General features: G+C 56.1%; 1 protein-coding gene across 12 annotated transcripts in view; it reads right to left on the minus strand.

Annotated features, from left to right (window-relative positions):
* Positions 1-4,403: 4,403 nt before the first annotated feature.
* Positions 4,404-20,640, minus strand: part of PALD1 (phosphatase domain containing paladin 1) — an 89,765-nt gene continuing 73,528 nt past the window's right edge. For 7 of the 12 annotated variants that reach the window (XM_057308586.1, XM_057308583.1, XM_057308587.1 and 4 more), the window contains one exon: positions 4,404-8,343. In XM_057308586.1, the coding sequence (XP_057164569.1) occupies positions 7,711-8,343 (633 nt within the window). In that variant the 3' untranslated portion in view covers positions 4,404-7,710. The remainder of the gene's footprint in view (positions 8,344-20,640) is intronic. The other 5 variants (XM_026504400.4, XM_057308590.1, XM_048219091.2 and 2 more) reach the window with 1 other exon arrangement.

The following is a 20,640-nucleotide window of genomic DNA, read 5'->3' on the forward strand; positions in this document are numbered from 1 at the left end:
AGCACGTAGGGGTTTGAAGAGCATCGAGTCCGAGAACCACAAGACTTTGAGGGAGGGTTTTTCAAAGAAATCGTTCTGTCCCCCTCAACCCCTCCACCACCCAACCACAAAGAGCGAAGGCACTCTTCCAGAAGGATTCCAATTCTTGCAAATGTCAAAGAGGATTCTAGTAGCAAAGAGGATCCTGATATTGCTGGCTCCTACACCCACCTCCGAAATGAGCAAGGGCCTGGAATCAGACACTCTCCAGGCCTCGGTGTCCCGATCTATAAAATGGGGGGCATAATACTACCTTGTGGTATTGTCGGAGTGTTGGTTGAGATGAGGATTCTAAACAAAGCCAGATACAGAGGCTGACAAAGTACTTTCATACAGAACATAACAAAATAAACACAGGTTACTGATCTGAGAACCGCTTGGCTGCAGTGTGGACTGAGGGCATAGAAGGATGGAGAAGACAGGCTCTAAGGAAACGTGTGTCTGATGACATTTTAAAGCTAAAAATAATGCAACACACATGGGAAAGCAAGCATTACCATCTTCACAATCAAGAAGGAAAAGACAAACGTCCCAAAGAAAAAGTCAGCAAAGGACGCACAGACAATTCCTAAAAGAGAAAATACAAATGGCCAATAAACATGAAATAAAGTTCAACCTTACTAACAATTTCAAAGAAATACAAAATTAAACAAGTAGGAGACCCTATTTTGAGCCACGAAATGGCATGAACTTCTTAAAAACGGAGCAGGCCGCGCCGGCAAGGGCGGGCAAGAGCACGCTCACGGCCTGCTCTTCGGGACGGCAGGGAGGACGCTTCTAGAGCTCGAACTGGAGGTGCGGCTCAAAACCCTTGAAAATGGGCGTGCCCTTTATTTAGAAATTAATCAGAGGTTTGCACTGCCATATGCACACTTGGGGGCGACCATTCCTTCTGTCCTCCTGTCTTCTCCATCCCTCTATCCACAGGGAACACAGAACAACGGTGCCCTGGCCACAGTCCCCAGGACCAGCGGCCCCTCCCTTGAGACAGGAGGGCAGGGCAATAAAAAACAGATGAAGCTGGAGACAGGGGGTCATGTTCCCCCGAGCAGTGCCAGAGAAGGTTGACCTTCCCCAGGAAGCAGGACAAAGTCGCTGCTCAGAGAGGCCAAGACAAGAGTGAGGGGGTGTCGTTCAGGTCCTCAGAGTGACGGACACCAAGATGGGATTAGATGTATGAGAGATGTATTTGGGGAACCCCCCGTGAAGGATGCAGGGGGAGGCGACAGAAGGCAGGGAGGGCCTTCAGACCATGATGCAGGTCTGATAGTTGGGGAAAGACAGAGAGAAGGAAGGGCCCCCCACGGCCATGTGTCTCCAGGAGCTCTGGGGCCGAGCACAGGGGGAAGAACCAAGGTAGGTGGCCAGCTGGGAGAGACACTGCAATGGGCAGGAACTGCCCAGCTCTGGTGGCCCCTGGAGCTTCCTGTCCCAACACAGCTCTCTCCTGGGCCGCGCAGAGGCAGGGAAATTTTCTGGAAGCCAGGTTGTCTGCCCTAATCCAACTGCAACAAACTTAAATGCTCTCCAGTCAGCTCCCCCAGGGCTCCAGCCCTTCCCAAGGCTTCTCCCTGGCCTGCCACCCACCACCCCTCACGCCAGGATGCCCCGCACCTGCGCTGGTCGTTAGAGAAGTCAGCATGGCTTTCCTAAGAGAACAGCTGCATGAGACGCTGAGCAATGCCTTCGTCCCCTCATACTGGCTCCTCCAAGAGGGAAGGGGACTCGGATGGAGCCCTTCCTCCCAGACAGCTGGAGGCACCCCCTGGCCTCCGACTCCCCGCCATTACTTGCCTACTGGCTCAAGCTTCCCTGACTTTCAGGGAGCCTCCTCATGTCCCTGTCACTACTTTGGTGACACCCCAGCTGGACTCCTTGGCTCCAGGTTTTAGAATAACCAACTCATGAGAACAAAAACGATTCCCGCAGGAATTCCTGCCGAGTGTAAGGCATGGCCCTGGGCACCCTACATTAGCTCTGACCTTGCCCTACAGAATAAGTATTTTAACCGCCTTTACAGTTGAGGCACTGGAGACTCAGAGACACAAGGTGAGTCACCCACGATCTCCACGGCCAGGGTACGCATGCTGAAACCATGCTTGCTGCCGGAGCAGAGAGGGTGTGTGTCTCAGCTGTGGCCACACAAACGGGCAGGGAATGCCACAGCCAGGGACAGCATAGCCAGGAGAAAGCCCAACTGTCCTGGGCTGCTCTAGGGACACGGGTGCCTTCTCTAGCCAGAGGGTGAGAGTGGGGGTGGGAGCTCATACTGATATGAAGATACTGGTTGAATTTTCGTAACGAGCTGCTGATCATGCCTCGCTTATGGGAATAAAAGATAAATAGCCTTCTGCAAGGTAAAACCAAGGTACAGATCTAACCGTGCTGACTGTGCAAGGGAAGCTGGGGGTCCCCGGGCTGGACGCGGCAGGGAAGATCTGTCAGGCAACATCTGGGCAGGCGCTCCAGTTTTCCAGCTCATCCTAAACTGGTTCTTGGGACGAGCAGAGAAGCCAAAGCCCCTCTGGGGGTCCTTCTTCCGCAGAATAGGGCCAATTCCTGGAGTCTGGTCAAGGCTGGGAGGGTAAGCGGGGTCAGGAAGAACTCAGACCATTTGAACCCTGGGAGTCTTATGGTGAGGTGGCCTGACTCCAGGCCCAGCATGTCCCCGGGCTCCATGCCCCCAGGGTCCATGCCCTCAGTGATTCCTTGTTCTAGAAGCTCCGTCAGAAAGGAGCAATGGAGGCTCCTCCGGGCTGAACTCTGGACCTTGTACCTGACCTCGCTGGTCCTGTCTACGGGCAGCCCGCGGCATCCCCGTTCTCGCCATACCCAGTGCGAATGACTCGTTCACTCTTCCCCGAAATACCACAGGCTCTGGAAGGTGGGGCTGTCCCTGTCACAGCCCCGTGTGTGACTACTGAATCACTGCCCACAGCCCACACACAGGCATCTCCAGCTTCCACACTCACCCCTGTATACAGAAGCCAGCTTGTGCTCATTAGCACCCACACATACACCCCGAAGGCAGCCAGGGTCCCAGCGTAGGCCCGTCTGGTCTGAGCACAGGGGCAAACCGCTGTGGCAGGACCCCCGGAAGACCCAGAAGCCTTTAGGACAGAACGCAGGGTAAGGGAGTGGGAGCCAGGCGTATCGAGGCTGCTGGCTGAAGTGCCAGGCCCTTGGGGGGGGGGGGCAGTGGGAGGACAGGGTCGCAGCTCAACCGAGTGACCTCGTCGGGCTCCTCGACTGCAAGGAAACGCAGACCCGAGGCCCTGTCCCAAATGACACCTCCCAGCCTGGGCACCTGAGCGGGGGAGAGCCTCCGTGATGTCTAAAGTTCTGGAAGCTGTGGGTAAGTCTCCACATCGATGACCAGACCTGGATAACTGAGGGACTACTCCTGAGCAACCCAAAAGGCCTGGCAGAGACAGTCTGCAAAGTTGGCTAAAACTGACCGCATGTTTCCAGCGCGCCAGGGGCCGTTTGAAGGTTTCCTGTGTCTTCCCTCATTGAACGGTCTTGAGACGCCCTGCACCAGAGGGCACGGAACTGCCAGATGGCCTCCCACAGGCTGGCCAGGCCCAGGGAGCCTGAGGGGACACCCCCGGGGACACACCATCCAGCCCCTCTTACCCCAGGCTGAGACGTGCCCTCACACACGTGTGTGCACACACACACACCACTATGCAGGTGTCTACACTGACATTCAGAAGCCACATGGGGCAGCCTTGGACTCTGCCGCGCTGGGAGATAACCCAGGAGGCCTTCCCTCCCAGGCTGGGAAGATCACCACCCCTAGCCCATGGGGCTCTGGGTTCCATTCTGAACACCCCCAGCTGACCTCAGAAATACAACCCAGAGGGTCTCATTCCCCTAACGCTGGGAGAGCGTGGGGAGGAGCCTGGGGTCTATGCCCTCTGCCTCACTCTCCTCACTACTTTGTACGCCAACCTCTCAATGCCGTTGTGTCCAAGTATTTGGGGGCCGGAAGGGGCCAAGCAAATCCCGCAGGAGTGAGAGGAGGGAGTAGAGGCTGAGGTCTGCCCTCCATCATAGCCCCTGAGATTCCATTTTGCTCCATGTTCCTGAACACAACAGTCCTTCACACTTTAGCATGAATTCACCTATTATGTGTCTTTCTTCAAGGAGGGGCTCAGCATGACAGCCCTGGGCACCCAGAGTGAGACGGCCATGCATGAAGGATGTGAGGGAAGGAGGAGAGGGATGTCTGGAAAAACCTACCTTCTCTGAGAATCGGTGCTTTCAACTCCCCTTACCCACCCACCATTACTCTGAAGGAGCCAGGACCACAGCTCACATCAGTTCTAGAACATACTACAGACGTCAGCAGGCAGACACACTTCACATTTAGCCATTTTTAATGCTCAAAAGCTCTGTACAAAAAAAAAAAAATCACAAATGAGTCCTCACAACACCCCTGTGAGGTAGGTAGGCAAGTATTATTCTCCCATTTTACAAATGGGGAAACTGAGGCAGAGAGGCGCAGTGACCAGCCCATGGTCCCAGCACAGCTGAAAGTCGGGCCAACTGTGAAAGCACAGAGGATCCCTCCCAGTTCAGCCTGATCTGTGACCCCTCATGTAGACCTTGTCTGCAAAGAAATGAAAACTTTTTAACACATGCAAAAATAAAAATAAAAACAAATCCAAAAACGTAGTGAACAGACATACAGTAGTTTTGCAGAAGATTTCAGCCAAGATGGCCAAACAGTTTCCACCACTAAGTAGATGTGAGCAACTCTGGCCTCTTCTCCCATGACCAGAGACGGGTCCACTGTTTTTCTGCACAAGTACATGCATCCAGCCAGGGAGGGCTCCCAGGCCGCCACGAGCCAGGTCCAGGGGCAGCCTCTGTACCGGCCAGCCCCAGGGCTTTGGTGGACAGGGGTCCCTACAGAAAGAGCCACACGACTCACCTCCACAGGGCCGACCACTCTCCGCAGCTTTCCCACTGTGGGGACAGAGCTGCTCCCGAGGCCTCCCCCTTGATAACCCTCGGCCCCTCTGCTCCCTCTGGAGGGAAGCTCAGGGGTCCTCAGCCAGGATGGCCTAGAACTCCCTTTAGCCCACTCGCATGCTCTGCTCTTCACTCAGGGTCGCCCAGCCGTCCTCAGGTCTCCTGCTGCAATGGATGGGGACCTGGGGCCATCCAGGCGGCCAGGGTAGGGAAGAAGTGTAGAAGGACCCGCTGCTGGGAGCCTGGGCTTCCTCAGCACTGCCCGCCCTGGCTCCCTGGGAAATGGAACAGGCCTCTTCCATAGGGCTGCAACCACCTTCTAGAAGCTCCTTCCTCCTGAGAGGGACTCCTCCCTTCTAGCTCCTCTGAGACCTCTGCAGTCCTGCCAGCCCCAGGGGAGGGGGAGGGGGAAGGAAGGAGAGGCAGAGCCTCCGCCAGACCCAGCAGGCCATGCACTTGTACTTCTTGGGGTTGGAGATGCGGCATGAGAGGCAAAGGAACTGGGTGACGCTGCCGTTGAGGTGACAAATCCACAAGAGCCCTGTCCTCTTCCCAGGGACCAGGGGCAGCAAAAGGGGAGAGGCCAAGCGGGGAGGGGAGTAAGAGAAAGCAAGAGAGGGAAACCAGCTCTGCACCCAGGCTGTCAGGACCGCTGTGAGGTGGGAGAGGATGGCGCGCACTGGCCGTGGCCAGTAGCTTTGCTTGGCCGCTTGGGGGCTGAGCTCCTGGGAAGCCGTCTGCAGTTTGCAAGGCACACACGGGGCCTTCCTGGAGGTCTAGAGGCACCTAGAGGTGCCTGTCGTTCATAAGTATAACTGTGCACTACTTGTCCTATAAAAAGCTCTTTTTTAAAAAGGGTCCCAACCCCGCCCCAGTCTCTCCGGGAAACTGGGGCATGGGCTCCTCGGGACCACTCCTCGTGAAGAGCACCTGGAGAACCCCCAGCCTGCATGGGGCCCCGTAGGAGGGGGTGGACAGGGGCGGGGTGTGGGGGGAGCACATCCTACAGGAAGTCCCCAGAGGTGGAGGGCTCGGGGCAGCAGCTCTGCTCCTGCCACCGGCAGCGCAGCCTGGAGAAGGGCTGGTCCCTCGTGCTCTCGAGCTCGGGGAAGCCCAGCTGGTTGAGGATCTCATAGACTCCGGCCTTCGATGCCACCTGGGGAAGACAGCGGAGCTGGGGGCAGTAGTCCCAGGGAGGGAGGGTGTCATCAGGTCACCCGCCCCCTGCCATGTCACCCCGCCCCCCTCCCCTCAGCCGGGCTCCAGCACACACAGTGGGCCTGGCGCCCAGCACTGCCCTCCACCAGCTCAGCAACCTCAGCAAGTCTGCGCTTTCACCACCACGAGCTTCAGCGTCCTTATCCCGGGGACACAGTCTCTACCTCCCAGGACGATGCCGGGGGTTCCAGAAGCACAGAAAGCTCCCAGCAGATAGTAAGGAAGAGGACCGCGGCACAGGAAGCCAAGTACCCCAGGGCCCACGCAGCCCTGATGTTCCCACTGAGACTCTTGGGGTCACGGGCCCGGCAGCTCTGGGCCTTATAGCCGGACCCCCACGGAGGGCTAGAGAAGGCAGCGTGGGTGCGGGAGCCAGCGAGAGTCCTGTGGCTATGGGTTCCAGCCGTGGACCAGGCAGGCCTACCACAGGCCTCCCTCAGGTGGGCAGGCAGGGGCCTCCCTGGACATGCTCCACGCAGCCCTGTGGCCCAGGGGCCCAGGGCCTGGGAGATGCCGCCCATTCAACAACCAGCTCCCTTCTCTCCCCCTATCCTAGGAGATGGGGAGGATGCAGGCTCCGCTCAGACCAGAGGTCCCGAGGCAACCTTCACCCCTACCTTCCATGCATCCCCAGGAGGAAGGGACTGAGGGCCCCTGAGGCTGGAGCCCACACTCCTGACTGGACCAGCTCTCTCCTTCCAGGACAACCCCCAACACGCACCACCTAGGTTCAGCTCGGGAGGGGATCAAGCTCCAGCCCAGCCCCTGGTTCCCCCAATGTCCACTCTCCAAGCAGAACCCAAGTGTCCTAGGTCCCCCACGACGTCCATCGCACCCAGGGGTCCAAAGAGGAAGCCAAGCCTAGGCCTGCTCAAGAGGATGGCCCCAATGTGGCCTTGGGTCCCCTGACTCAACACTCATCCTCACGAGGACCGCCCTTAAGGCTGTCTTCAGCACAAGCACCCAGCAGCCACGAGGCTCTGCAGCGGCCCCCCTGCCTCTACTCCCTGGCAGCTCTGACCCCACCTGCACACCTGCCTAAGCCCCAGTGCCCTTCCTGCACCCACTCTGGCTGGGGTCAGCAGTCCTACTCTCCAGCCCACCTGCCCCATGGGAGCTAAGTCCAGCCTCGAGTCTAGATGAGAACCGTCAGGACAGGCTGGCAAGGCCAGGAGAGGCCAGTATCCCAGTGGAGGGGTGATCATAGGCCACGTTGCCAAGGGGGGAAGGCCTCTCTCCTGACCTAGAAGTGCCAAGGCAGCAGCTCTGCTCTGCCCCTAAAACCAGCCAAGCTGGAGGAAGAACTAGAGGAACCAGGAGGCCAAGCAGAGACAAGGACAGTGGAGGTGGAGTGAGAGGGCGGCATCTTAGGCCAGACATGGTGGGCTCTGGAGCCAACCACCCAGCTCCGCTGACCGTGAACAAGTTCTCCCCGACAGGAGAGTAACAGCCATCATGTACGGCAGACCGGACTCACGGCCCAGCACACGACACCGGGTGTATCTCGTGGATCCCCACCACGACGTTCTCAGGAGCAGGGACGGCGTCAAGACGATCTCCGCCATCGTGCTGAGGACAGCTAGAGGGAAGGGTCCACCTGTCCCAGGTCATGGCTGGAAGGTGGCAGGGGCCAGGCCACCACACTGTCTTGCCCCACGCGGGCACAGGGGAGGGCCGAACACGAGCATGGGCACGAAGCATCCAGGTCGGCTCAGCCCTGGGGTTGCCCAGAGCAGGGCCCAGCCTGGCACACGGCCCTGCGCTGCTCCCCGCACCCCTCCTCTCCCTTCTCATTGATTCACGCCTCCAACTTCTCCCAGCGGCCGGCCACATGCAGACACCGGACAGGACACCCAACACTGAACGAGACACAATCCCGTTCGTGGAAGCTTCCCGTAGAGCCACACGACAGCCCTGCCCACGGGGGGGCCGCGCGGGGCGGCCTCTCACCTGCCGCATCCAGGAGCTGAAGGGCCGCTGCCAGGATTCAGCGCTCTGCAGGTGGAGGTAGGCGTTGAAGAGCACCAGGTACACGTAGCGCTCCAGGTACTGCAGGCTCCGCAGCCGCAGCCTCGCCGCCTCCTGCGCCCGTTTGGCCGCTTTCGCCTGGAGGATGAGGGCACGGGCTGGGGGTCGGTGCGGGGTCTGTCCCCCCCACACACACGGACACACCACACGATGGACACAGAGACACACGCACAGCACCAGGGCTGGGACAGGAGCCAGGGATTCGAGAAGGCATGGCCGCGGCTCAGGTTACAGGGGAGGCCAAGCCATCGGGGCTCTGACTGCGGACACAGCACGGCCTCCCCTCGGCCACCACGGCCGGGGCTCTGCGGCCTCCAGAGGCTCACAGGCAGGTGATAGCCCCTCTTCCTGGGAGGGGGACCCCCATCTTGGCCTCTGACCCCAACTGGTCCTTAACGGACTTCCTTGCCCATTTCTCATATGGCTCAGGATCAGGGGCAGAAGGGGGTGAATGCAGCCCTCCAGCTCCAGCCCAGGCCCCACCTTCCCCAAGGCTGGAATAGTTCCTAGAAAGGCCGCCAGGGCTGGGGCACAACACAAAACACAGCGGCTGAGGGAAGAAGGAGGTGTGCTGGCTCGGGGGGCATCGGTGTTTTTAACAAGCCATCCTGAGTGCCTTCTAGAATGGCACCGGGCAACGTGCTGGGGAGAGAAGGGATCGCACATGACCGGAGACAGGCTTCCCAGAGAGCGTGGGACGTGGCTGGGCCTGCGTGCCAGCGGGGCTCGGCGTGGAGAGAGCAAGCAGCCCGTGGGGCGGCACAGAGGCTGAGGACGGTGCCCAGCAGGTGGGGACCCAGGCTGGCAGCCAACTGTGGAAGCCCACCCCCTCCTCTAGCCCAGCCTGCCACCCTGGCACGTGCATGCCGGGGCCCCAGCCCAGACCCCTCAGAGCAGAGCCTGCAAGGCACGGGCCCACGCGTCAGGGGCCTGAGACGCTCCCCGGGGACTCTGCAGCCAGGGTGAAGTCTTTAGCTCCGGGGGGTCACTGAAGGCATAGGGGTGGAGTGACCTCCGAACAGAAGACTCACAGGGGGCTAATGCTCAGGACGAAAGGGACTTAGAGGGCGTCCTCTTGAAGCTTTCTCAGGGTGCGCATCGGTGGGCACCCCAAGGCACACAGGGTCAGCTTCCCTGCGGCACGATGCCACCGTGCCTGAGTTGTTCCTGTGACCCACCACAGACGTGCAGGCCGCCCTGGAGGGGGAGCCCAGGAGAGGGAAGGCCACACCTCACCCCACACCCTCCAGGCCTCCATCCACAGCAGCTCTCTGCTCCAGGAAGAAGACTCGCCCAGGGGCTGTGCCCTCAGGCGCCGGGAGCATCCTTGGAGGGCACAGCCGCCCCGCGGCCCGGACACCAGGAAGGGCGGCCTCCCCACAGCTGGGCCGCCGGCTTGGCACACCTCAGCCCAGTGCATCTTCTCTGCGCCACCGCGAGAAGGCCCCAGGGCGGGACCCCTGCCCCCCACGTAACATGACCCACAGACCCAAGAACCAGGAGCTGGAGTGGGGCTGTCTGCAGGGCGTGTGGTCCCCCACCTCTCACGTCTGCCTCAGGTAGTAGCCTTCCCAGGGCCGAGTGAGCGCGTAGTCGGGAGCAGCTCTGGGGCGCTGGGGGTGGGGCAGGGCTGGAAGGTGGCACTGGATGGGGCCCCGGATGGGCGAGGGGCCCACGGCCACTGTTCTGACTCCCTGCGAGACACGGCTCTGGGCCCAGTCCTGCCATTTAAACTCCCAGCTCCCATGTTCCTGGAGGTAGGATTGCTCAGGTAGGAAGGTAGGAGGAAGCCCCCGTACACCATGGACGGCCGCAGCAGCCAGGGACCAGGACAGAGCCGCAGCACGGAGGACGCGCCCCACCCGCAGCAACCCGCACGGGCCGGACGGCCAGCAGGGCAGCCAGAGCGCGGGGTCAGGGGATCGAGACGGTAGGGAGTCGGGCCAGTGAGGGTGTCAGAGAGGCCGGGGTATCTGAGGTGGGGGGGGGGGGGGAAGAATGGTGCCCTGAGAAGGGGAGGAAGGGGTCAGAGCGTGAGGTGTATCCAAGGTAGACCGACGGGGAGGGGGCGCAGAGGAGGAGGCAAGGGGGGAGACCAGGGCCCAGAATAGGGTGTGGAAGGCCAGCCAGGCCCTGATCCTACAGGCCAAGGGGCCAGTGAGGGCTTCTGGCAGGAGGTGAGGGTGGAAACGGCCCCAGGGCTGCTGCAGGAGCAGGGTAGGCAGGGAGCCTCTTGTTTTAAGGATCAACCAAGCAGGTGCTCAAAAAAAAAAATGCAATTTTGTTTTAGAAATTAGAGGACCAAAAAGAAAAAAAAGATTTCACCTGGAGACAAAGTATGGCCAATACACCACCACCCCGCTCTCCCTAAGGAGGGTCATTCCATGCTGCCCTGCACGGGGCACTCCCCACCCCATCCCTCCTGCTGCCTTCCCCATCTCCATCCCTGGAGCTGATTGGACATTTTCATAGAAAGGGGGAGAGAAAATCATCACAGTTCCACCAGACAAGAACAATTTTAAACTACTTTGAATTAGAGAGCGCTCAAGAAATACCCTGTGGGCATGAAAAGCCCTCGGCTCTGGGGCTGGCCCTCAGCCCTATCCTCTCCAAGCCCCCACTCCCATGGGGACAGGGGCCTGCTGCTCCCAGAGACACCAGAGAGGACTGCGTCTGAGCAATATTCAGGGTGGACAGGCTGAGGGATTCCTTCCGAGCCCCACTGGCAAGGTAGCGTAGAATTAGCTCTAAATTCGGACCGCAAGTTAAGGTGACACCTGACACCCTCCAGAAGGTTCCGTGGGCACATTCTGTGCGATCATAGTCTGTGATTTGAGACAATGACCCATCTTTCTATCAAGGCCCCAGTTTCCTTAAAATCACCCTATGTGGGCACTGTCTGGGGAGGAGGTGAGGGCAGCCTCCTCCTGTTGATAAAAATAGTGGAGCTGTTTTTAAATGGCCTGGCAGGCCAGGCTGTCATTAGCTGAGGTGGAGCTGGACAAGGCTTCCTCATCCATTGGGACTGCGCCCTAAAATAGAAGGGGCCTAGGAACGGTGGCCAGGGTGCTGGGCATTTCGGCTCTCTGAGGCCTGCGGTCGGCCAGTGTCCACGTGGGCCCAGCACTGCCAGCGATGGCTCTCTGGAAGCTTTGCCCTTTCCTGGGCCACATGGAGGAGACCCACTGAGGCAGGGCTGATGCGCCTCCCCAGGTGTGTCTGGGGTCTCCCATCTGCACCTGCCAGGCTGAGCGTGTCACACCCAGAGCTGAGTGTTAGATCCTAAAACATCTCCGAGAGGGGCACCCATTTTGCAGATGGGGCTGGACAAGGCTGAGTAACTGCCCAATGTCAGAGTTCCCAGCTGGGACACATATTCCAAACACCAAACTCTGACTGCCTTGGGCTCTTTCGCCATCATCAAGCTCAAACACCCCCTGCCTCACCCCTGCCTCTATACCTTAACCCCCCACCTTCCTCCTGCCTGGAAAGGCCCTGCTTCACTCATCCCTCCAGCTCCTCTGCTCCCCAAGGAACGATCAGTCTGGAAAACAAGCCTGGGGGCGGGCACCAGATTATAAGGAGGTTTACATCTTCCCTGCTCCCCACCACCCTGAACGTCGATGTCACTGGGCATCCAGCAGGTACCGGCCGGAGGATGAGCACCGACTCCCCAGACCAGCTCAGCCGGTCTCATGCCTCCAATGCCATCAGGAATCTAGAGTCCAGACAGGACACTGGGGACCCCACGTGCACGCCCCCACCCCCAGGAATCCAGACTCCATGCTGAATAGAGCTCCAAGCATGCTGCCATGCTTGAGGACTCCAGGTAGGTATCGATCCAGCTTTCCAAACTCACAAAGCAGGGCCCAGGCGAACCTCCTGAACAACCTCAAAACCCGGTGGTCCACATGTGTGCCCCTCTTAGTGTCCATCCGTCCTGCTGCTCAGGCCAAAACCTGGCGTCCCTCCCTAACTTCGCCCCTTCTCAGCCCCACACCCAAGCAGTCAGGGCATCTCGTCCACGACTCCAAACACTCCCAGCTGTTGCTCGCCTCTTACCCCCTCAGGCCAAGTCGCCTCACCTCAGTGACAGCGCCTGGCTGGCCTCCCTGGCCCCCCTCACCGCACTCCTGCAGCCTATTCCCAGCAGAGCCCCAGAGTGAGCCTGTCAGAACCTTAAGTTGGCTCCTCTGCTCAACCCACTGTACAGACCTTCACTGGCACTCAGAGTAGAAGCTGACATCTGTGTAATCATCCCAGTAATCCCGGAGCAGGCCCCATCCCCCTGCCCCCTGCCCCTGTAACCTCTGACCTCCTCTCCTGCCCCTCAAACATACCAGCAAGCCCTCACCTCAGGGCCTTTGCACTTGCCGTATCCCTCGGTCTGGATGTCAGCATGGCTCCCCCACTCACCCACTCAGGTCTGTATTTAAATGCCACCTGTTCATCAAGCCCCTTCCTGATCCAGACCCCATGTAAACCTGCAACCCCTGACCCCCACAGACGGATCACGACCTGACACGTGACTTTCCCTTGCATCTTGTTCCTTCTGTGTCTCCCTCCCTGGAGTAGTGGGTTCCACAAGGGCAGGAAGTTCCCTGTGCTGTTCATGAGGCATCTTCAGAACCAGCCCAGTGCCTGGCCCCCAGGAGGCGTACAAGAAACGTCTGCCGAATCAGGGACTTACGGATACTTCCACCTCCCATATTTATTAAGCCCTGCCTCATGGACTGCCTGGGGTTACCTACATCAACCCTTCTGCTTTCCAGAAGGGGAGACCGAGGTCGAAGAGGTGAACTGACCTGCCGGAGTCACATGGAGAGCTGGACGCAGCCTAGGCCGTGGGCAAACAGAGCCCAAGGAGAGAAACAAGAAGAGCCAGGGAGGCCAGGTTCAGGGCCCGAGCCAATCCAAGCCGGACAACACCCCCATTATTGGAGTCTGCCTGCTGCCCTTTCCCTGACCCACTCAACAGGAATGAGCATGGATGGCCTGGGGTCTCTGCCGTCCAGCTGGGCAGGCAGCTGACAGCCCTCAAAGATGGCCGGTCTCTAAGGGCGAGGTCCCAGAGCGCCGACCCCACCATCCTTCTCAAAGTTCAGTGCCACCCACCCCTCGTCAGACATTGGCCCCAAGCACTCAGTGCCAGCCACTTCCAGGGGCTTTCTATGAATCCATGCAAACTCCGTCCTCAGGCCTGTCCTCAGGCTTGTCCTCAAGCACAAGGAAGCTTTCTGTACCTAGTCCCCAGAAGAGAGAAAATGCCCCTTGGCCCATAGACAAGTAGCCGGTTTTCCAAAGAAAATGCCCCTTGGCCCATAGACAAGTAGCCGGTTTTCCAAAGAAAACATTTTTTTAAGACTTTATTTATTTAAGAGAGAGAGAAAGCACAAGCAGGGGGAGAAGCAGAGGAAGAAGCGGGCTCCCCACTGAGCAGAGAGCCTGACACAGGCCCGATCCCAGAACCCTGGGATCATGACCTGAGCCGACGGCAGACGCTTAACTGTCTGAGCCACTCAGGCGCCCCCAAAGAACACATTTTATTCAGTACTTTCAACGCAGGAAAGGACTAAACTTGGCACCATGGGCTTCTCTGTGTGCCATTCATTCCAGAAACATCATTTACCCCTAGGCCTGGCTCTGGGATTCGGTACCAAGACACGGTCCTCAGGAGCCCACTGCCTTGCACATAAGCTAGCAAGTTGGCCAGGTTTCCCAGCCCCCCTGCCCACCGCACCCTACACACCCCACTCCCACTTCACCTTGTACCCAGGCTGTGCTCACCGCCACCCTTCCAGGCAGGTGGAGAAGCAACCATGACCCCAGGTGACAGATGGGAAAGGAGAGGCCCAGGCAGGCCAAAGCAATTCACCCAGGGTTGTGCGGGAAGTTCCTAGCAGAGCCCTGGCTAGAACTCCGGGGTTTCCAGCTCAGACCCTGGGCATTTTTGGGAGGCTGGAGAAGAGCGCCCTCTCCTGGCAGACCAACAATGTGGACAAAAACCAAAAAGGTATAAGGAAGGGTAGCGGTTAGTTTTCCTATTTAATCAAATGATGACTTATTCAATCTTCCACCCATTCGTCTGCTCACTGGACAGATGTCTGTGGAGCCCTACTTGTGCAAGGCAAGGTCTGGGAGTCAGCGTTTCAGAGATGAGCTCTGGCCCAGTGTGGAGACATGAGCAGCAGAATCACCCCCCCCCCCCCCCGTGACAACCACAAGCTAACAGTGTCAGCAGCGAGCACAAGGGCAGGCTCTCCTTGATGGGGCGTATACAGGCTGAGATCAAGACCCCTCTGGAACCACTGAAAGTTCCAAGCCTGATGGTGCATGCACACTTAGGACAAGCCCCGCTCACGGAGGTGCTCAGGGCACGTTTGCTGCAGGGTAAAGCAGGAAGTCCCCCTGGAGGGCGGAGACTGCTCCGGCTCAGCCACACGGTGGGAAGGAGGGGAAAGCAAGAGAGGCCGCAGCTGCTGAGAACATGTGCCCTACACATACACACACATATGCACGCACGTGCATGTGTGCAACACACACACACGCACACACATGCATGTGCGCAAACACATATACATGCATACAACGCACACAGGCATGCACAGGACACACACATGCACACGCATGCATGTGCACAAACCCATACACATGCATACAACACACACATGCGTGCGCACGACACACACAACACACGCATGCACACACATGCACACATGCATGTGCACAAACACATATGCATGCATACAACACACAGGCATGCACAGGACACACGCATGCACACACATGCATGCACACAACACGCATGCATGTGCACAAACCCATACACATGCATACAACACACACATGCACGCACATGCATGTGCACAACACACACATGCACACAACACATACACGCACACATGCGTGTGCAGAACACATGCACACAACAGACACATGCATGTGCACACATGCACACACCTGCATGCGCACACCACACATGCATGTCACAATACACACGTGCACACAACACACACATGCATGTACACAACACATACACTGTGCGAGCAGCCGCTCATCCACCCACCGGCTCTATCTTGGGCTGGGTATGAAAGAGCCTCGGGAAGCAGCCCTTTCCTTCCATTGTATTTTATGTGACAGCTCGCAGCATTCCAGGGCTGCTCTAATTGCACAGCCTGGGCCCTGGAGACACATTACCTACTGCAATGAGGTCTCCGGGGAACGACTGTGGCCAAGCCAGAGTCATGGAGAGATGGAGAAGGACCCCACCTGGGGCTCAGAGCCGGAGCTGTCTCACTCTGTATTTTTCTGAAGATAATACCCTTAGTCTTTGGGGGCACCGAGCTGAACCTCTGACCTTTTGGCAACTCTGCACCAACCCAGGGCAGCCCGTGCGGTAGGGCCTGGTGGCTTCCTCACCTGCCCCTTCCTTTTTCCACCACAACAAAACTGGGTCATGGCCATCGGGGAGGACAGGAACACAGGCCGAGGAGTTGGGAGATAGGTTCTGGTCCTGCCTCAAGCTGATCACCGTGTCATTAGGCCTCAGTGTCTTCCTCAGTAAAATGGCCTCGTAAAACCTACCATCCCCTCCTTACCAGCTGCTCTGAGGACCAAAGGAGACAAAAGAGTAAGGTCTTAGAAAACTCAAAAAGCACTGCTCAGAGTTAGAGATTTATAGACGAAATCTCAATTCGAGACCAAATGACATTTTATTTCTCTCTGTGTGGCTACTTTTATCTCAGTTTTTCTTCAAACTCTTTCTGAAGGGACAGACGGGTAGACACACAAGACTGTTTTAATCACAGAACACTAAGAATTAACATCACCAGCCAAGGCTAAGGAAAAGGCCCCTGGCATTAATGATTCTAGCAGGACTTCCTCCAAGAGCCCTGACCTTGGTTTCTGTCACAGACATTTTTCCCTTTGCAGACCCAGCAGGAAACAACTAATTCACCAGATGGTGTCCCCACCGTGGGCTGGTGGCCATCCCGGATTCTCCTCAGCCTGGGGCCCAGCCTTCTCTTCAGCCTGGGACCCAGCCTTGTCACCTCTATCACAACCTCACAGAGTGGCTTAGTTCAAAGAGCTTTCTCTTTCCTTTTGCCTTTTGCGGTGGTTTTTAAAATGCCCTGAGCATTCTGGCCCCTCACATATGTAGGGTTGGTCAGGCCCCCGCTCAGTCTCACTGACGCTCTAGAGAGCGGAGGACACAGCGCTGGGCTGCAACCCGCAGAGGCCAGGGAGCCTGGGACAGGCCCAGGCAGAGAGGGGGGGCCAAGGCAGCCGTACCGGGGAAGGCCTGTCTCTGTAGAGAATGTGCGTGCGGCTTTGGTCCCATCCCCCCTGTGCCTGTGGCCCGAGTCTGCAACGTGCTCCTGTCCTCTGGCCTTCTCAGGCTGGGAACACAAGCCACGGATCGTGGCTTCTAGTTCTGATGTTCGCCCCCAGCAGCAGGGCTTGAGGTGGGAGGGAGGTGAACCTGCCTCCTCCAACCCAGGCAGCAGGGCAGCCTGGCGGAGAGGCCCGATCTGGTCTGGGACTGAGGTCTCGCTCTCCTCCTGCCATCCACCAGCGGTGGGTTCTTGGGCAAGCCCAGGGCCTCCCTTGCTCAAATGTAAACACAAATGTGATGGTACAGCCGGCCCTTCCTCAAGCACAGACACAGGGTAAGGACTGAGCCAGACCATGGATGAGAAAATGTACAGTCAGCCTCGTGGGAGCGCCTCCCACGCTGTTTCTGAGTTGGGACGTGTGGGGGCTGGGTCCCCTGGCCTCCAGCACCGGCCTCTAGCAACTCCCAGCCTCCCCTCAGGAGCCCCTCCGTCTTCCTTCTCCCAGGCCACCCTGGCCACCCAGCCCCTCATCACAGACTCCAGGTTCTTCCGAGTCTGGAGGAGCCCGAGGGCTCACCAAACCCAACATCCTTCCCCTCGGCTTTAGAGAAGCACCACCCAAACCTTCTTTGCACACGAGCAAGCCAAGTGAAAAACCAAGCTCCGGCCCTGCCTTCCTGCCTCCACCACACCTCGACGGGGCGTATCTTTCTGGAATGACTGCAGTTCATTAACGGAGAGGGAAGGAGAGAGCCAGCCTCTCAGCATTTTGCAAAACCTCAGTGAAATAAAGAATCCAGGGGACAAGCGCCAGCAGCTGTCAGGTCACAAAAGAGACCACGGGGCTTTCTGTACCCCCGTGGCAGCCCACAGCATCCCCCGTGACCATGTCGGCCAAATACCAAGCCGGATAGGATCACGCCGCCGGCTCTGCCCATGGACAGGAAGCGAGGAGCTGTGACGCAGTTCACTTAAAGCCAGGCGTGCAACTAGCCAGGTCCGGATGGCAGATGCCAAGCAAGCAGCCCGGGGTGACGCTTCAGGGGTGACGCTTACGTCCAGGGTGACGCTTCAGGGGAAGAGGAGGGGGAAGCTCTAGACTCCATGGGCCACATCAGCCACATGGGATCTGTGGCTCTTCTTGGGATCCTGATCCAACCACAAAAAGGCTTTGTGAGACTAAAATCTCCCACGGAAAATCTAAACACGGACCAGGCGCTGGGTGGTATGAAACACCTTTTCAAGGCTGGGGGCCGGGAGTGAGAATCTTTGCCTCTCAGCCCTGCTCTGACACCAACGCACGTGGGACCCCAGACAACCCGCTCTCTAGCTCACCTGTCAACAGAGGGGACGATGCTCTGTAAGTCCTTTAGCACTAAAATCTGAGGGTCTCCGTGGGGATTCTGAAGCTACAGGGACATCACAGGATACTCTGGTCCTACAGTGATCCTCAGAGCTCTCCCATTAGTTGAACACCTGTCGTGTGTCAGCCCTGTACTTCCTTCCGGTCCCTGGTGTCCTTCCCACACACAGCCCTGCCAGGAAGCAGTATTGGTCCGGCCTGGCAGGTGGGGACACAGGCAGTCAGAGAGGATGAAGACTGCTGTTGGAACCCAGGCTCCTCCAACTCCTACATTCACATTCCTTCTGCCAGTCAGCCCAGAACAATCCAGCATTCCAGAGTCTATACACATGCATGCATGGAGCAGGCCGGAGGCCCCTTCTAATCTTGAGGCAGCTGGGGGAGCTCAGGCCATCCTGACCTCAGGCAGGACACACGCTCCGGGTCTAGCCAGGCCAGGTCAAGTGCAGGGTGACCTTGGAGGAAAGACATTCTGCCTTTCTGGCTAAACGACATAGCAACCTGGTCACTAAAAGCTGTGATTCCCAAATCTGGGTCCATAATCGGTTTCACAGGTCCATAGGAACTCAGAAACATAAATCTTTTCAAGAACTCTTCTCTACTCTGAGATCATGTCTATTCTACTTTCCTGGTACTAAAATATCCTTTCTTTTATGAAATGCCAACCACGTAGACAGTAGTCAGGTTTTTAAATTTTTGCTTCTTTCTTTCCTTCCTTCCCTCCTTTCTCTCAAATGGACACATTTAGCAAGGTTCTATAATGACAACCCTAGAAAGGGCCTTCCCTTTCTTAAACTGGCTTGTGAAATCCCAGCTGCTGGGCCTGAGGTTGCTTTTAGCTCGCTCTTTGTTCTCTACCAGTAGTTTCAGGACCTCTAAGATTAGTATCCTTATAAGAAAAGATACCAGATGGCCCCTTCCCTCTCTCTCTCCCTCCCCACTATCTGTTCACATCCAGGCACCCAGGGAAGGCCACACGGGAGGACACAGTGAGAAGGCGGCCATATGCAAGCAGGACAAGAGTGCTCACAGGAAACAAACCAGTCAGAACCTTCATCTTGGACTTTCCAGCCTCCACAATATGAGAAAATAAACTCCTGTTGTTTAAGCCATGCGGTTGTGGTATTTCGCTGTGGCACCCTCAGCTGACTAATGCACATATGATGGCCTCTCCCTTCTCGAGGTTTCGGTCTCATCTGCAAAAGTGAGACAGTCACATTCTGTGAGGCCAGCAGGACCCTAATGGCAAACCGAACAAAGACATAAGAAACCAAGATCTCTTATGAGTCCAATGCAAAAATCCTCAACAAACCAAACCTACCAACGTAAAAAGACACACACTATGACCGAATAGGATTTATCCCAGAATACAAGGTTGGTTTAACACCTAAAGTTCAATTAAAATGACATACCACGTCAATACGATAAAGGGCAAAAACCATGATAATCATCTCAACAGACATGGAAAAAACATTTAACAACATTCAACATCTCCTCCTGAAAAAAAAACAACACTCAATAAACTAAGAATGGAAGGGAACTTTCTCAAGCTGACAAAGAGTATCTACGAAAAAGCCACACTTAACATCAGATTTAATGTGAAAGGCTGAGAGCTTTCCCCCTAAGATCAGGAACGAGACAAGGATGTCTGTGCTAGCCACTTTTACTTAACATTCCACTGGAGGATCTAGCCAGGGCAATGAAGCAAGAAGATTAAACAAAAGGCATCCAAATTAGAAAGGAAGAAGCAAAACTATCTCTATTTGCATACAACACGGTCTTGTAAATAGAAAATTCTAAGAAATTCACTAAAGAAAGTATTAAAACTAATGAATTAGTTTAGCAAGGTTGCAAGATAGAAGATCAATATACAAATATCAACTGTATCTCTATATAGTAACAATGAACAAGCTAAAAAATGAAATTGAGAAATTAACTCCATTTATAATAGCATAAAAGCAATAAGCTACTTACAAATAAATTTAATATAAAAAGCATAGAACTCACACTCTGAAAACTATAAAATACGTTGTAAAAAAGCAAAGAAGTCCTACATAAATGGAAAGACATCTCACGTTCATGCATCAAAAGAGTAACTATCGTTAAGATGGCAATACTCCCCAAACTGATCTGCATCAGAATCTCAGTTGGCTTTTTTTTTTCTCTCAGAAATTAGCAAGCTAATCCTAAAATTCATTTGGAAATACAAGGGACTCAGAATAGCCAAAGTAAGTTCTGAAAAAGAAGTCATACTTGGAGAATTCATTTCCTAATTTCAAAACCCACTACAATACTACAGTAATTAAGATGGGTACAGTACTGGCATAGAATAGACAAACAGATCAATGGAACAGGATTTAAAAGCTCAGAAATAAGCCCTTATATTTACAGTCAATGGATTTTCTTAGAGGTGCCTAAACAGTTCAATGGGGAAAGAACTGTCTTTTCAACGCGTGTGCTGGGACAACTGGGTATCTACATGCAAGAGAACGAAGTTGGATCTCTACCTCACACCATATATAAAAATTAACTCAAGATGAATCAAAGACTAAATATAAAGAGTCACAACCATAAAATCTTAGAAGAAATCTACTTACCTCTTAGAGGTAAATTCTCATGACCTTAGATGAGGCATGACACCAAAAACAGAATGTGACGTATCCATGCAATAGAATG

Source organism: Ursus arctos, unplaced genomic scaffold (assembly GCF_023065955.2).
Source record: "Ursus arctos isolate Adak ecotype North America unplaced genomic scaffold, UrsArc2.0 scaffold_7, whole genome shotgun sequence".
NCBI classification, from domain to species: Eukaryota; Metazoa; Chordata; class Mammalia; order Carnivora; family Ursidae; genus Ursus; species Ursus arctos.